At 46.5% G+C, this 15188-nt stretch overlaps 1 protein-coding gene and 1 non-coding gene across 7 annotated transcripts in view; both read right to left on the reverse strand.

Moving 5' to 3' along the window:
• LOC119456525 (ATP-dependent zinc metalloprotease YME1L-like) overlaps positions 1 to 7663 on the reverse strand; it is a 98806-nt gene extending 91143 nt beyond the window's left edge. For 2 of the 6 annotated variants that reach the window (XR_007467609.1, XM_037718353.2), the window contains exons 1-2: positions 7437 to 7658; positions 1361 to 1501 (exon numbers count right to left, since the gene is read on the reverse strand). Coding sequence is in view for 5 of the 6 variants with exons in the window: in XM_037718353.2 (XP_037574281.1) it covers positions 1361 to 1501; positions 7437 to 7475 (180 nt within the window). In the remaining variant the exon portion in view is untranslated. Of the gene's footprint in view, positions 1 to 1360; positions 1502 to 7436 lie in introns of all 6 variants that reach the window. The other 4 variants (XM_049669938.1, XM_049669937.1, XM_037718350.2 and 1 more) reach the window with 3 other exon arrangements.
• Positions 7664 to 14481: 6818 nt separating this feature from the next.
• On the reverse strand, positions 14482 to 14556 carry Trnas-gga (transfer RNA serine (anticodon GGA)). Its single transcript has one exon. It is a non-coding gene; the product is annotated as a tRNA-Ser (tRNA).
• Positions 14557 to 15188: the final 632 nt, after the last annotated feature.

Raw genomic sequence — 15188 nt, forward strand, 5'->3', positions numbered from 1 at the left:
TTCAAACCTGGTAGGGCACTGATGAAATAATGTGCAATCACTTATCGCTTGATACAGCCCCTCTTCAATTCTAGGCATAGCGCACCCGGGGGTTCTTCCTCAAGTGTGCATTGTCATCTATAGTGATGCACATTGGGTGCCCTAACTGGTAAATCCACCAGTGATGTCACCGGTTAAGACAAGGTCGAAACAACAATCAGTGGACCGGTGGACATTGATCAATTATATCAAGTGATGTACATGTGTACAACTGCACACAGTCTAACAACGTAAAATTCTAGACTGCACATATATCAACATCTCTAACAATGCAATGTCACATAAACATTTCATCTTCACAACCTGAGGAGTAAATTTCGCTTCAGAAAACTACCACAGTCTGCAAGTGCCTTTTTACTATTAAACAACAATGCTACGCATTACATAGCACTCAGCTGTAGTTATGGCTTCCAAATTTTTAAATACATAGAAGCAAAGAAATTGTCTTAAAGCAGTGATGCATAGAGAACCTGACCACACTGTCCAGTTGCCTTGGCCAGCGTGCAACCAGCTGCCTCCTCCTACATCAGAGCCAAAGAATCACATCCTCCACTTTTGCCCACCCTGACGGCTTCTCCCTGCTTTCTTGCACGTTTCCCGATGCAGTCCTACACACTCTGCATTTCACGGGAATCCCCGAGTTGTTCCCACTGCTATTTATGCGCTGCAGGCATGTGACACGGAAGCACCATGCAAAACAAGAGAGATGTTCACAGGAAGATGAAGACTTGAGGTATTAACTGCGGTAGAACAAGGAATGTCAGTGAAGCCAACATTTCGACAAGGAGACTTTGTCTTCGTCGGGGCAGCAAGTGCTTTTGAAATTGCTGCCCTGACAAAAAAAAAGTTCCCTTGTCAAAACGTTGGCTTCAGCAACATTCCTTGTTATACCACAGGAAGCACCACACATGCGACGTCATCTTGCTCGAAGCTCATGTGGCTTCTTTCAAGAAGAGCAAGCAGGTTGTTGTTTGAGTTTTCAGCAGTTTTCACAGCGTACACCAGCGCAATACTCTACAGACACAAATGACACCAGAAATTCTCTACAATGCGAGTCTACAAAGCCCACACCTGGTGAGAGGCACCCTTAAGTGCTGGCACAATGATATTTCTACCCAGTAAAAGAGAGAATTGGTTTCCATGTCTGGTTTAAATGCAGAAATAAATGCCATTATAAGCATCAAGGCTGTGAAATAGCTACGTGCCAGCAAGAAAACAAACTGCAGAGGTTTTCTGACCACCACCACACTCTCCTAGAATGCAAGGTGCTGGTAAGCAAGAGCAGTGCATTGTGGTTCATGCTACTGAATCCATTACTCACATTGCAAAAGCTTTCAGAGCACAAGACATCACTCTCAGGGCCTTGCCTCCCCCACCGCTGGTAATTTTTGGCACTGCAGTTGGTATGGCCGGTGCTTTTGTTTGCAACCAACGATGCAACATGGCTCAGCGGGAACAGGACCTTAAGAAACAAGGAGAGCAATTAGGGAGCTGCATTTGTCTTTCCAAGTGCCTTAAAGGGTGACTGCAACAAAATTTCAGTGTGGCTAAACTGGTTATGAATGCGTTGTATCTACCACTGAAGCAATCTTAGCAAAGCCTCTAAACAGCCCCTAAGCAGACGTGTGCACCTGGTGGTTAGCCGCTATGGCACAAGTCCCTGCATGTCACCTCCGAGATATTTCAGCACTCTGCATGCAGCCGCAGGGGCCACCTGTCTTAGAGGTCATGGCATTAGAAACGCACATGCTATGTGATGCGTCATTTTCGAAGAGTGGTAAGAGTGGCATTTTTTTTTTTTCCCCAGTTTCTGCATCAACAGATTTTTGCAAGCTTTTCACGATGCTTTCACTCGTATTTCAAATGCAGAATTTTGCAAGGAGGCTCCTCTATATCTACACTATCTTTAACTATGATTTTTACGAGTCCGAAAAGACAGTTAGCCTTTAATTTGGCAGTTGTGTTGGACTATTATATGCACAGGGAAAATTATTAGCTAACAATTTGTAGGAACAGTGTGTCAGAAAAAGACGACTGACTGAGTTTCCCGAAACTGATCTGCCGGCCATGTCATGCTTGTGAGAATGCTGCGAATGCACCTTTATTTTCATCGCTTCCTTACGCTAGTCCAATGTGGACACCTCTTTGATCTGCCAGAGAATGGTACTGCAGGGTCCCCTTTTTAAACAGGACGACGAAATAGACATGCTGATGATGCAATGCCAATCTGACAGTACAAGGTGTGCTGATGAAGATCCCGTCAGACATAGGACATATTGTTTTGATAACCTTCTGACAGCTGCAACTGTCAAATGATGTTCTGTGTGCAACCCAGATGTATCCAGGTCCCGACATGACACAAGGCAAAGTACGTAAGTGACATCCACAAGTTAAGTGCGATGGGGCGCCTCTGGGTAGCCCAACTTTTGGTGACTGTTGACCTCCTCACGACTATTCTGAAGAATGGTAACTGACTTGGCTGCTCATTGGAAGATGCAAAACAGCCTGCAGTAGGCTGGTATCGAGGGCACTTTGGCGGCATCACACCAGAAAGACGTGAAATCAGGGTGCACAAAGCTGTGAAGGGAGTGAGCAGAGATTGCTGCACAACCATTACATAGTCTTGGAAGTGGAGGCATTGTTGTAGCTGGTGCAGTGCATTCTTGGAAGAAAATTCACAAGGGAGCTGCAATGACACATGAGGTTGGCCCCCAAGCAGCCCACAATGTTTCAATAGGCTGCTTCCACCAGGCTGAGCAGAACTACGGGTGAGTGGTTCATCCAGAGTTCCCAGCTGAAACGCTCTGTAAGGCATTCTTCAGAAGTAGCCGCTGATTGGCACAGCCAATAGCTGCAAGCAATCGTGTAACAGTGATTTGTTACTATAATACAGGTTAGGGACAGTCTGGTACATCTTGGTGCCTTCCTGGTTTACCAGAGAAGGGTGCTACAAATCTCTTGGTAGTGTGTTACATTTGTGAAGATGAGTGTTTATTCCTTCATTTGGCATTATAAATCATAAAAAATGTCACCTTTGAAGTTCAGACAAATTGTAACTAAGCTCATTAATGGAAGTGTAGCTTAGGTAATACAGTTGACTGCCATTCATCCAAGCACCTTGGGGCTACAGAAGATTTTTGTTTTTAAGTTATCCAAAGTTGTCACACCGAAAAATAATGCGAACGGGCCAGGAATACAAGGAAAGAATATTGACAGATTGCTTTGCCTTCCTTTCTTCGCATCCCTGTCCCACTGCTGCTCTCTTTCACTATGATAGCTTACAAATATACCAAGCTGACGATCCTTCTGTTATCCAAAGTAGAAGAAAATGTGGACCGAACTGGAATGATGAGCTATAAGTCGAGATGTGCACAATATATGACAGCAAATAAGCGGATTCAATGAAGGACAGAAGGGTGAGAGCACACACTACATTCAGGATATCACAAGCACAAACATGTGATAAGGTTTGGTGGTGTCAAATCACAGTGAAACTACTCAACGTACACAGCTTTCTGGTTGCCAAAGCGACATGGCCTTCGGCCAGTTGGTGCGAATGAAACGCTACAAAGATGGGGAGACAATAGAACAATCATCCACACTCAACATGTTTAATTACAAGTATGAAATTTTGAGGATCTTCTCAATAATCTCAACTTTTTTTTTTAAGTCATCATAACACCCTTTTCTGGCTATTCACAATGCCTACGACCTATAAGTGGCACACGTGGTAAACCAAGATGGCGGTCTGGAGGAGAATCGCAAGCTAGGAGGAGGGCACAGAAGTGTTTTGCATAGCACGCTGTGAGCTATGCCACTTTCATTATGTGACATATGAGCCACATCGAAACTGAACTGCGATTGTATACCTAATTAAATGTGAATAAGTACAAATTAAATACCGGCTAACACATATGCTACTCCTGGGGTGCATGACGGTACCACGAAAGCATTTTAAGTCGTGGAAACGCCACCGTCTATGTCCTACCCGACGCTTTGTCACTCAGAGAAAAAAAAAGGCTGCAAGCTGCAATGCATGGCAAATAATACAATTTTTTCTCAGCTATTTGTGGCATTTTTTAAGCACGAAGCAGTCCGGAAAGAAGACGTATCTCGTTGTGGAAAACTCTGTTTGCACACTGGGGCACTCAGCACATGCGTATACTGTTTTAGTTCTTGACCATCGTACGTGTGAAAGAGGTAAACAATAGCATGTGCCTGAACAGCAGACGTTGGCACGGCCCGACCTAGCCACATGAAAACGTGGCCATACTGCGTTATCGTTGCCTCGTCCTCCTCGGGGCATTTCTCTCCCTTATCACTATGGGGTGCTACCGTCTATGGGCAATGAGAATACTGCTCTATGTGAAAACCCAAAAAGAGAGAAATAACAAAAGCTTTGCTTGAATTATGCAGCTCCAAATGTATTGAAAACATGGCAAGCCAACAAGAGCTGCAAGAGATGTTTTCATAATCTGAAGTTACGAATTACTCACGTCTGCATTATAATGAAAAGCACAACCTGAGGTGTCCCAGATGGACAAAGCTAGGTTTAAATATTTTATCAGCTAGATCAGGGCTGTACAACCCAAAATCAGTGAGAGCCGAAAGTAACGTCTCTGGGAACCTCACAAGCTGCACATTTATGTGCATCCTTGCAGAAAGGCATTCTGTTAGGTGTAATACGCTGCCGTCCTCAGCAATGACAAATCAAGGAAGGGGGGTGAGGCTAGAACAGACCGTGCAGTAAACCTAGTCCCCCGGTTTTGATGAGCCCCTCCCCCTGAAGCAGCCATGAATCAGCCCCTGGTTTGCAGCATGCCTCGTAATGCATGCCATGCCTGTCCTTAAAGACAGAAGGCGGCTCTAGTTACAGAGTTATCAAAGAAAACTGGGCTGGACAGCGGTTACAACGGCCTCCCGTTAGGAGGTCCTGGCAGTAGCTCCTCAGGATCAAATAAAGTTTGTTGTCTGTCTGTCCCAGACTTAGGCGCTTCCAAAAAAGGCATTAGTTTCAACTTTTAAGGCATTTTTTTCCATATTTCATTTGTTTTTATCAAGGTTCCTATGAAACTGAAGCATGGGTTCGTTAATCTGTACGCCTTCTTGGTCCAGTGAACACTGCAGGTCGATGCAGCTCCTGCTGCACAGTATAGCCGCAGCCTACTGGGGTCACCACAAAAGGGTCGCCAAACAAGTGGTCACTCTGTTTTTCAACTCTGAATACCATGAAATACTGTTGGAACTCTGCTATAAGGTTGTTGACAAGTTCTGAAGATTTCCCATATGAATAAAGTTTATTCTTGAATTTAAAAAATAAAAAGCATCTGATGCTGATAGTTATTCAAAAGAAAAGATGCAATTCAGACATCACTTTTTAAGTTTCAAGCATGACACAGACATAATAACGTTTTGGCTTTTGTTATGATGGACAAGATGTGTTCATCATAATACTGATATGATTCGGGCAGGCAGCACGTAAAAATATCGGCCTGTCAAGCCTTGGTACTTTATTATGAGCTCCTTAAAATGTGCCGATAAAGGGGCGCATGTTACATGCATCACTTTGTAGAAAGCATCAACCGCTGTCACTGGCACCAATGTTATAGATCCAAGCAACCTTGAGTGATGCTTACTAACAATTCGCCGCAATGTGAGCAAATTATTGTCAAGATCAAAAAGTAGGGCGCACACACCAAACAAAAGGATCTATTCGCATTCACTACTGGTGGCAATCATTAAATTGAAACATGTTGGGAAAGCGTATGTTAGATTCAATTATGGACGCTGTACGAATAATGTGGTCAATGCCTTTGTAACTTGATGAATATGTTCAGTGGTTGTGCACCTTTCTTATCTGCTCCCAACACTAGATCATAAGCTCCAACACCTTGTTTGCTTTAGCGTGCCCGCTGCTGCCAACGGTTAGCGTCTTCGATTGTGTCTGACAAAAAAAAAAATGTTTTTTGTATCCTATAGTTTTTCTCTGATTGCAGAACGAGCCCACCCTAGTCATCGGCAGTAGCGCACCCAGGATCTCTGCCAGGGGGGGGGGGGGGGGGGGGGTTGACAGTTTGCCTTAGTTTGCCAATACCATCTTAACAGCACTAATTTCAATTTCTTCACGGGAAATCGTCAAAAAATGCGCTTTTTGCACAAGTTTGCGTGTGCAGACAATTGTGCGTCTTACATCTTAGTTGCATTACTCAAAGGCGCAAGGAAAGAAAAGGGGTTAAACAAAAGGGGGGGTTAACTCGGCCTCAGGGGGGGGGGGGTTACAACCCCCCCCCAACTGGTTTTCGGAACTCGGCCGCGGGCCGTATGTTGTGCAGCCCTGATTTAGAAAAAGTGCAGACACCTGGTCAGAACAGCTTACTACAGCGATTACATTGTCAATACTGCAAAATATCTGCCGCGGAACTCAAGGTGTCAGGCCAGGAAGAACAACAGAAGCATTATGACTAATTCCACATCACATCATTTACTTCACAATAGTCCACGGATCGTACTACATAGTAACATATTAACCTTACTCCAAAGCACATTAAATGAAATTGGGTAAACAAAATATACCATTTTGTTGAAAAGACATCACTTCATATGTGAACAATTCAGTGAATAATTGATAATTAAAACGTGACTAAATATCAACGAGTAGCGATATCATATCACTATCAAAATATCGCCAAGGCACACACACACACACACACACACACACACGAACAAACAAACAAAACAATGAAGAAGAAATTAACACTTCTAGAATCAGATATATGCAAAGATATCTGTACCGTGTAAGCTGTCAAAGTGAAGTGTACATCATTTCATCATCTCGAGACTGAGTCTCCCGTTCCGTCTTGCAAAAATGCTATTGCATTTCAAACCAATGGTAGCTGTCCCGGAGCATGCAAAGTGTGTTCAACTGCACTGCACTTGTTTTTACAGTCTGACAAAACACAGGCTGTATATCAACGTTGGGCGTGCATAAAATAGCCATATGACAGACTACCACGCACGTGCACCACGCAGGTGCGTGCGTTGTACGCCGGAGCACTCGGTAGCGGCCTGGCAGCAGATCAAGCAAATAATGATGCTCCCCATGGGCGCACAGTTCTGGCAACGGAAGCACACAAGCAGCCGCGCCTGAAGACACCGAATGGAGCTTTTTCCACAAACGGCTGACCACACGGTTTCAGTGATGTAATACACGAGCTTCCAGTGATCGTAGCCCGTTGCTAATGCCATCTCTATAGGTATTTGCGAAAAGTGTAAGCTTTGATGGCCATTTTTATTTTAATTGAAATCTACTCAGCGAACGAACAGCATTTATAACTGGATGCGCTGAGTGTATCCAACATTGGTTTATGTGCGACACGATTCGCTAAAGCCCTACTCACCTGACCTTGCAGGCCTACAGCGTGGCACATGGAAAGCATTGCGGGTGCTTCTTCCAAATTTCGGTCAAAGAGGCGCTACGTACGATCCCTTATACAATACAGCTTAATAAATAACGGTAGGTTACGCAAAATTTGGCAATATCGTGCGGTTTCATCTGGAGACGACGCGACCACCGGCATTGAATGACTGCAGCGCCATCTTAAGAACCTGGGTGCCTTGCTAGGCTCGCCGTGCGTTTAGATAAAATAATTGGCGCCAGTAATTGCTTCATATGCTAACAAGTATGGTCTATTTTGCATCAGAAATGTCTTAACGTACTGCTATCATTTAATTATAATGTTTATAGACAAAGCAGACAATTTGAAATAATTTGTTTTACATGGAGCTTTAGCTTGGGCTAGACTCTACTTGGGCCCAACTCCGATAGGGTAACTCCGATGCCGCCAATTCAAATACATGTAAAACGCAGAAACGTTTTTCTGAGATAACCACTGGACCAATTTTAATTACATGTTTGAATTTGAGAGTGAAAGTTGAATTCTAGTGACTGTTTGGAGCGGAATTTTGTTTTAGGGCTTGAATATTTAAAAAGAAATTTTCAAAAATTGGTAAGTTCGAAAGAAATAGCACCAAGAACAGAAATCACAGGTATGGTACCTAGAATACTGGCTATACATAGTTTGCACGTGCGTCACTTCCGCACTGGTCCGCGAGCCTGTCCGCCATCTTTAGGCACCTGCGGGCCTGCGGAAGCGTGCTGGGCCAGGCTGCGCGCGCTGACGCGTTGTTGATCTGAAGTTCCTTCTCGCGTCGTGATCATGCCAATCTGCGCGATTTTCGGTTGCCGCACAAGAAGTACCACTGCCGCGAAGCCGAGCTACGCAGAACCGGGCGTAGGTCCACACCAAAAGTAATAACATGGCAGTGCGAACGCACAAGAATGCTATCGGAGAAACGTTGGTGCCTGTGGCTTTCCCGGATAAATCGGAAGGACCTGAACAACGTGCGTGTCGTCACTTTGTTTCGGGCGAGTATATAACACGCCAAAACACTGCACATCACGCATGATCGTAAAAGGGCGGCAGCGCAAGCCCCGTACTGGTTGGTGACCGCCCGCTCCCACACGCATAGTCGCCTTTACCGCTCTGAAAAACGCCCGTGTACTTGTGTTGTAGTGCACGTTAAAGAACTCTGGGCGGTCAATATTATCCCGGAACCCTCCACTGCCGCGTGTTTCACAATTAGATCGTGATTTTAGCACGGAAAACCCCAATTTTTTTTTTTTTAACGGCCTACAAACTGCTTCGCATCGTCATTTCTTGGCATGTGTGCTTCGCTTAGCGATATGCTAAGCAATATTTGAATGTCTGCGTGCTTTCATTATAGTGGGCTACTTCTATTTAACGCAACAAAATTCACATGCACGGACATGCACCGAACTCTAAACCAAAACTCGCAGAAAGAAGCGAACACACGTTTTGAAGCTTGGGGAAAAAGTGCATATAGGTGAACCATTGTGGCAAGAAAGCTTTCCCTGAATGGAGCAGCGCAAAAAATACTGAGATAGCTTTCTCTGCCGCACGCCAAGGTACATATGCTTTCATTGACTCACCTCGCCGAGGACGATGGTAAGACCCGACGACAGGCGCTTCGCTGCAACCTTCCTCACCCAACCGCTCATGAAGTAATTGTGCGCCTTCAGCGATTTGTAAGCCTTTATTTCGTTCAGCGTGACGTAGCTCATGGACGGGACAAGATAATTAATAACATCCACGTACGTCGTGGCCGGGAGTGGTATCCACGCCAACGTGCAGCTATAGTATGGGTCCACGCCGTCGCACATTCCGACCTTTTCTTTGTAGCGAGCCCGCGTCGGCCCTACAGGCTCGTCCATGTAGCAAGGGCAAAATTCAGGGCTCCTGACTTTTGCCATCGCAAAGCTTTCACGATATCAAACATGCGGCGCTAACATGTAGAAGCGAACGCCGAACACAAACGCAGCGGGCCAGCGGCTAGTAGCGAGGTGCCTAGCGATGGCGGACGGTCGGGGCAGGCAGCGGATATGACGTCACGTGCAAACTATGTATAGCATATTGACCCTTTTCACGGCGATCCCGTGGGCGCTGCCATGTTTGATCACGTGGTGACGCGTCCATTGCTTGCCTCAACTGCCTCCGTTGCCTCCTTGTTTACAATGGAAGTGTATGACGCCGGCGCAGCTTAGAAAACCTCTGTTTTCGGAGATATCGTAGACGGTGACTAGGTGGACGACACGAAGCTTTGATCACAGCTGCAGACAACACGCAAAAGCGCTTTCGGAGCTGATTAAGCTATGTTCAAACGGTGCAAGCAGCGTATATGGTGCTTGGTCTAAAAGCGGGACTAAATATGTATTCCAAACTATCCAAACATTCCGCTCATGAATTCAGTCAGGATTAGTATTTTTTCTTCATTTTTTTATTCGGCAAATATTTTGAAGCAGTGGCTTGTCAGTTTCTGTCTCAGTGAAGTTCCTCGGTGCGGCCACTATCTGATTATTTTATGCCTAATCGCTCGCGGGTGTGCTCAGTGCCGATAGATTTGTTCTTGCTGCGCACAAGACTTGAAACGTAGCTGTTTTGTACACTGTAATACCTTGTAGCAAATATATATTACAGCTAGTAACTCGCTTACTCTTGTGAACCGTCACGAAACATTCAGCTTCGACCATTCGTGCGCCATCGGTGTAGTCCGTCATTTATTGTGCGTATATAGTGCGCATATATTCAAGTGTGCATCCATTCACTTATTCTTAACACGTTGGTGAAAGAGTGGGCGTAAGTTTCCGTGCCAGTTGGAGTAGATGTGTGCAGAAACTGTGCGCGAAACTTACTATGACAGGAAGCGGCGCTACTCCCTTCGTCATTGTTTAACGAGCAGTACTCACTGTTGCCGACATTCCTGGGATGAAGCCCTTTCTTTGAAGGTTAGCGACACAAGGCTGGCGGATGAGAAAATTTCTGTATCATCGAGGAAAGCCGTACATCACGAAGTGCCGGTAACACGTTCGGACAGTTTCAGCAGCGGTCCGCGAACTTGGCCACAAAGATTCATTCTATTCCTTAACATGCCAGTCACTATTTTTGCTGCCAACTATTGCACACGTCTTCAATCCACATGATTCAATCTAGCATGATTGGAGCACAGTGTTTTAGCGAAAACTCAGTTGCATTTCCGACAGCTGATCGCACAGAAGCAAGGTAGAAGCGGTAATGGTTTCGTATTCGTGCGCGGTCACTGAGGAGAGGTATGGCGCGCCGCCGTGAGCGCCATCTCGTTTCTCTAAAACAAACTGCTCCGCGAAAAGGGTCAATAGTCTGCCGTCCGCCGACGGGAGCGAGGACTGTTCCTGAATGAAGGTGGCGGCATAGAATTTGTTTCTCTATGGTGGCGGTGGCGCCAAGGGCAGTCGTCATGCTAGGGCTTGGGCGCGGCTAGAGTTACTGCGCGGCCACTCGATGAAAACGCACAGGTGCGGCCTGCCGCGTCGCGTCGCCGTCAATGGGCGAGAGCGTGGAAGGGGAGTTTACAGTTGTCGCCGCGTTTCGCGAGGAGGGCGCTAGTTGTCAAGGAGAGCTTTCATCAGTTCATCAAGTTTAGTAAAGAAAAATCGGCAGTCACGATTTTTAATGATAATCAGGGCAGCGAGCATAGGATACATGAGGTTTCGCTGGAGGTGGTGGATAAGTTCAAATATCTTGGAGTGTGGATAAACAATAGGGCTGAGTACCTAACGGAACATGAAAAATATGTAACGGCTAAAGGTAGCAGAAATGCAGCTGTGATGAAAAATAGGGCACTGTGGAATTACAATAGGTACGAAGTGGTAAGAGGGATTTGGAAAGGGGTGACTAGTCCCTAGTTTGACTTTCTGCAATGCGATCCAGTGCATAAGATCAGAGGTTCGAGCAAGGTTGGAAGTTAAGCAGCGAGGGGTAGGCAGACTTGCTCTGGGAGCAAACGGAAATCCACCAAATCAGGGGGTACAGGGTGACATGGGATGGACGTCATTTGAGGGCAGGGAAGCCAGCAGCAAGATAGAATTAGAGGAGCGATTGAGAGAACTAGCAGAAAAGTGGTGGGCAAGGAGAGTTTTCAGTTATTTGTACATGAGGAATGTTGACACAAGATGGAGGAAGCTGACCAGAAAATTGTCAATCAAATATTTGGACTGCAGGAGGGGTGCAAACCAGGAAACAGCGGTGAAGGAAAATGTTAAAGAAACAGAGAGAGGTCTGTGGAAAACAGGGATGCAGACGAAATCAGCACTGGGAACGTACAGAACTTTCAAGCAAGAAATTGTCAAAGAAAAAAAAGTTGTAGTGGCTTAGCTCGGCTATGCCAGGATATACGTAGCGTTAGCAAAGGTTCAGCTGATTATTCTTAGCTTTCCAGGTTGTCTAGATTGTCAAGGATTAGCTTGATTGTCATGCTTACTGCTGCTCCAATGACACACACGCGATATACGTATTATGTGGCACATGTATATAGCCTTCTTCTGTTCATTCCTCCTACGCTCCACCGCTAATTGCCAGGCAACTACTTCGGGATCCGATGAGTCAAGCTTCTCCGTTCTTCTGCGCTGTTGAGCAGCATTTGCGCTCTCCTTCTCCATGGCTATACCACACTGGCAAACGCCAGTCAGAAGCGCAGTGGCTCCAGCGCAGACGGCGACTGCACAGCGAGCGCGCGCGCCGGCGCCAGTGCGTCTACCACGGCTACGACGTCACTCCTCTGGAATGCGCATACCGGCGGCGGTGAGTCGCGCCTGGCGGCGGCGGAGTGCGCGAGAGGTGCCGGCTCCGGTGGCTCCGGTGCGCAAGCCGTGTGACATCACTGATCCTTGCGCATGCGCAGCACGGCTCTTCATGTGCCGCGCGAAACGGGCTTGGCTAGGCCAGTGTAGCTAACGCTACAATATCTATGATAATTCTAGGGGAAGCTCTTTGTTGTTTGAAGCCAGGACGGGAGTATTGCGGACTAAGATGTACCGAGTCAAGTACCAAGGTGTAGACACGTTATGCGGTGCGTGTGGAGAAGAAGAGGAAACGGCTGAACACCTCATACTTATCTGTAAAGGGCTTAACCCTACAATGCAAAGCAACGGGGCTGATTTTTTCAAAGCATTGGGGTTTAGGGACAGTGAAGGAAAAATAGACTTTAAGCGGGTAGAAATAACCAAACGGAAGTTATCTGATTGGTGGCTAAAATCAAGGCAGGGGTGAAATTTCACCCACCACAAAGTACAAAATATGTTAATAGTCACGGCTAGGTGGCGTATGTCACCGCCTGATTTAAAGGGTTCAGCCTCATCCATCCATCCAAGGAGGTTTAAAAAAAAAAAAATTGGAGAGCGCACGCGAGGCACTGGCGGGAAGGAGCAGAGCATTAAGAAATGCGGGCAGCTCAGTGTTTTTTTTTTTTTTTTTTTTCGCATGCATCATTATCGTCGCGTTTCACTCAAGACAGCCTACGCCTGTGTCATCTTTTATGTTTGCGGCACAATACCGCGCAACTGTTGCGTGCCCCTGTGTACGACGAATGCTTCGAAGGACCCCCATATCCGCTACCACGAGTTCCCTAGCGACGCAGGGCAGCATGGCTGCGAAACATTTCCCGGGAGGGACCTGGCGGGAAAGGAACAGTGTGGCAGCCAAATGAGAGGTCATTGGTTGTGCTCTGCATTTTACAGAGCGCGACTACAAGGCGACCGCCAAGTTTAGGGTGATTTTGCCTACTTCGGTGCCGACAGTGTTCCCCGGTTATCCCAGCTACATGAGCACGAGGACCACGCCCGCTGCAAGGAAGAAGCGGCCGCGCTTAGAAGATAAGGATCCGCAGTCACGGGCAAAATGCGCACGGGCACTGTTGCTTCACATGACGAGCCTGTTGTTAGTCGAAACGGCTCATCGCCTGACAGTAATGAAACCGTAATGCCTAATAACACCGAACCAGTGGTTGAAAGTGAAATTGCTTCATTTGCCCCTAGATGCATCATGTCAAACTTCACTCGAGTTTGAAAGAATGACAGAATAATCTAAGAAAACAACGCGCCGCCTTCAAGCGAAGGTCGCACGAGCGCTGCAGTCGATGGAGCTGAGGAGCGGGCACAATTTTTTGAAAAGAGCAAGGACATTCCCTATTTTATTAAGGTACTCCATGGCGCTGCACAAGGCGACAAGACTGCCGAGTTCATTAGGAACGAAGACCGCAGTTTCTACATGAAGAATCCTAACTATAGTGACATCATTCTAAGCGACTGTGTAATTTGGAAGGCTTGCTCAAGAAAAGGATATGAGCATCTCTTTAAGCTTCCTTGCCGCTCAACGCTGCAAAAATATGTTGGCCATTCAACTGGTGAAATTGGCGTCACTTCGTTATTAAAGGAGCAGCTGTGTATCTAATTTAAGGGGCTCAGCGTAGAGCAAGCTTTCTGCTCCCTCATCATTGACGAGATGGCCATACAGCAGATGGTTATATATGATGGACAGGTCGACAAGCTTTTCGGTCTCGCTTTTCGGACAACCTTTTCGACGCGCTGTACGTGCTAATCGCCAAATTTGCGACCTCCTATCGTCAGCATTTCTTCCGCACCTGTTGCAATGCCGGGAGCTGACTTGCGGAGTGGAGGGCCACGCCATGGAAGTTTGCAAATTTTTCCTGAGAAAGCTCTTGCGACCGGTTCTTGCAAACGAGCAGGATATGTTAACCTGTCAGGTGAGCGACTTGTACGCCTGGCGCAAAAGCATCTCGGCAGGAAAGTACTGCGCCTGTGATTACGACAACACCGAATATTCTTTTTTTCCTACATGGACAATAAAACTGTTATAACTATACCCTGTTGCACTCAACGTCTGTTTTTTTTTTTACGTAATAGTTCAGCGGAAACCCACTAGGTGGAGAGAAGTAATTAAAGGGAAAATGAGACATCCACCCAAATATAGCAGTTGCTACAAAGGAAACCAATACGGGTTCCTCGAAAGAAAGCCTCGCAGTTGAAAAATTTGTCCTGGTCCGGGACTCGAACCCGGGACCACCGCCTTTCCGGGGCAGCCGCTCTACCATCTGAGCTAACCAGGCGGCAGCAGATGGCAGGGCGAAGTCGAATTTGTCAACAACTCGAAGCAAAGGCAAGTGTTTGACGTAATAGTTTAGCGGAATCCCGCTAGGCGGAGAGACGTAATTAAAGGGAAAATGAGAGATCCACCCAAATGTAGCAGTTGCTACAAAGGAATGACAGCCAGGTGGATGTCTCATTTTCCCTTTAAGTCTTCTTTTTTCTAGAGTGAAAAAAAAAATGCTTCAATAAATACAAGCGCACTTGCCAACAAGCAGCTGTGCTGTTGCAGAAATAACTGTTGTATAACGGGCTCTTGCGTTGCCCAGGGGGCGCCTCAAAAAGGGTGCAAAAAAGCGCCCTCAATCTCCGAAACTGGGTAGTACCAAGTCGGTCGTCTTCGACATAGCTAGGGACCCGCAACCACTTTAGTTTTCCACAAACATGCAAAATTTGGAAATCGAACCCACGACCTCTCGGTCCGCGATGATAGATCGCCGAGCGTTTAACCCATTGCGCCACAAACGCATTTGCAGAGAGCTACACAGACGCGCCTTATATATCTAACACTCCTCCGTGTACCCGCGCTCTTGCTCGGGGCGGTGCCGCCGCCTACGAGCAGAAAAGAGAAGTACTGCATTATGACACTAACGCG

Source organism: Dermacentor silvarum, chromosome 6 (genome assembly GCF_013339745.2).
Source record: "Dermacentor silvarum isolate Dsil-2018 chromosome 6, BIME_Dsil_1.4, whole genome shotgun sequence".
NCBI classification, from domain to species: domain Eukaryota; kingdom Metazoa; phylum Arthropoda; class Arachnida; order Ixodida; family Ixodidae; genus Dermacentor; species Dermacentor silvarum.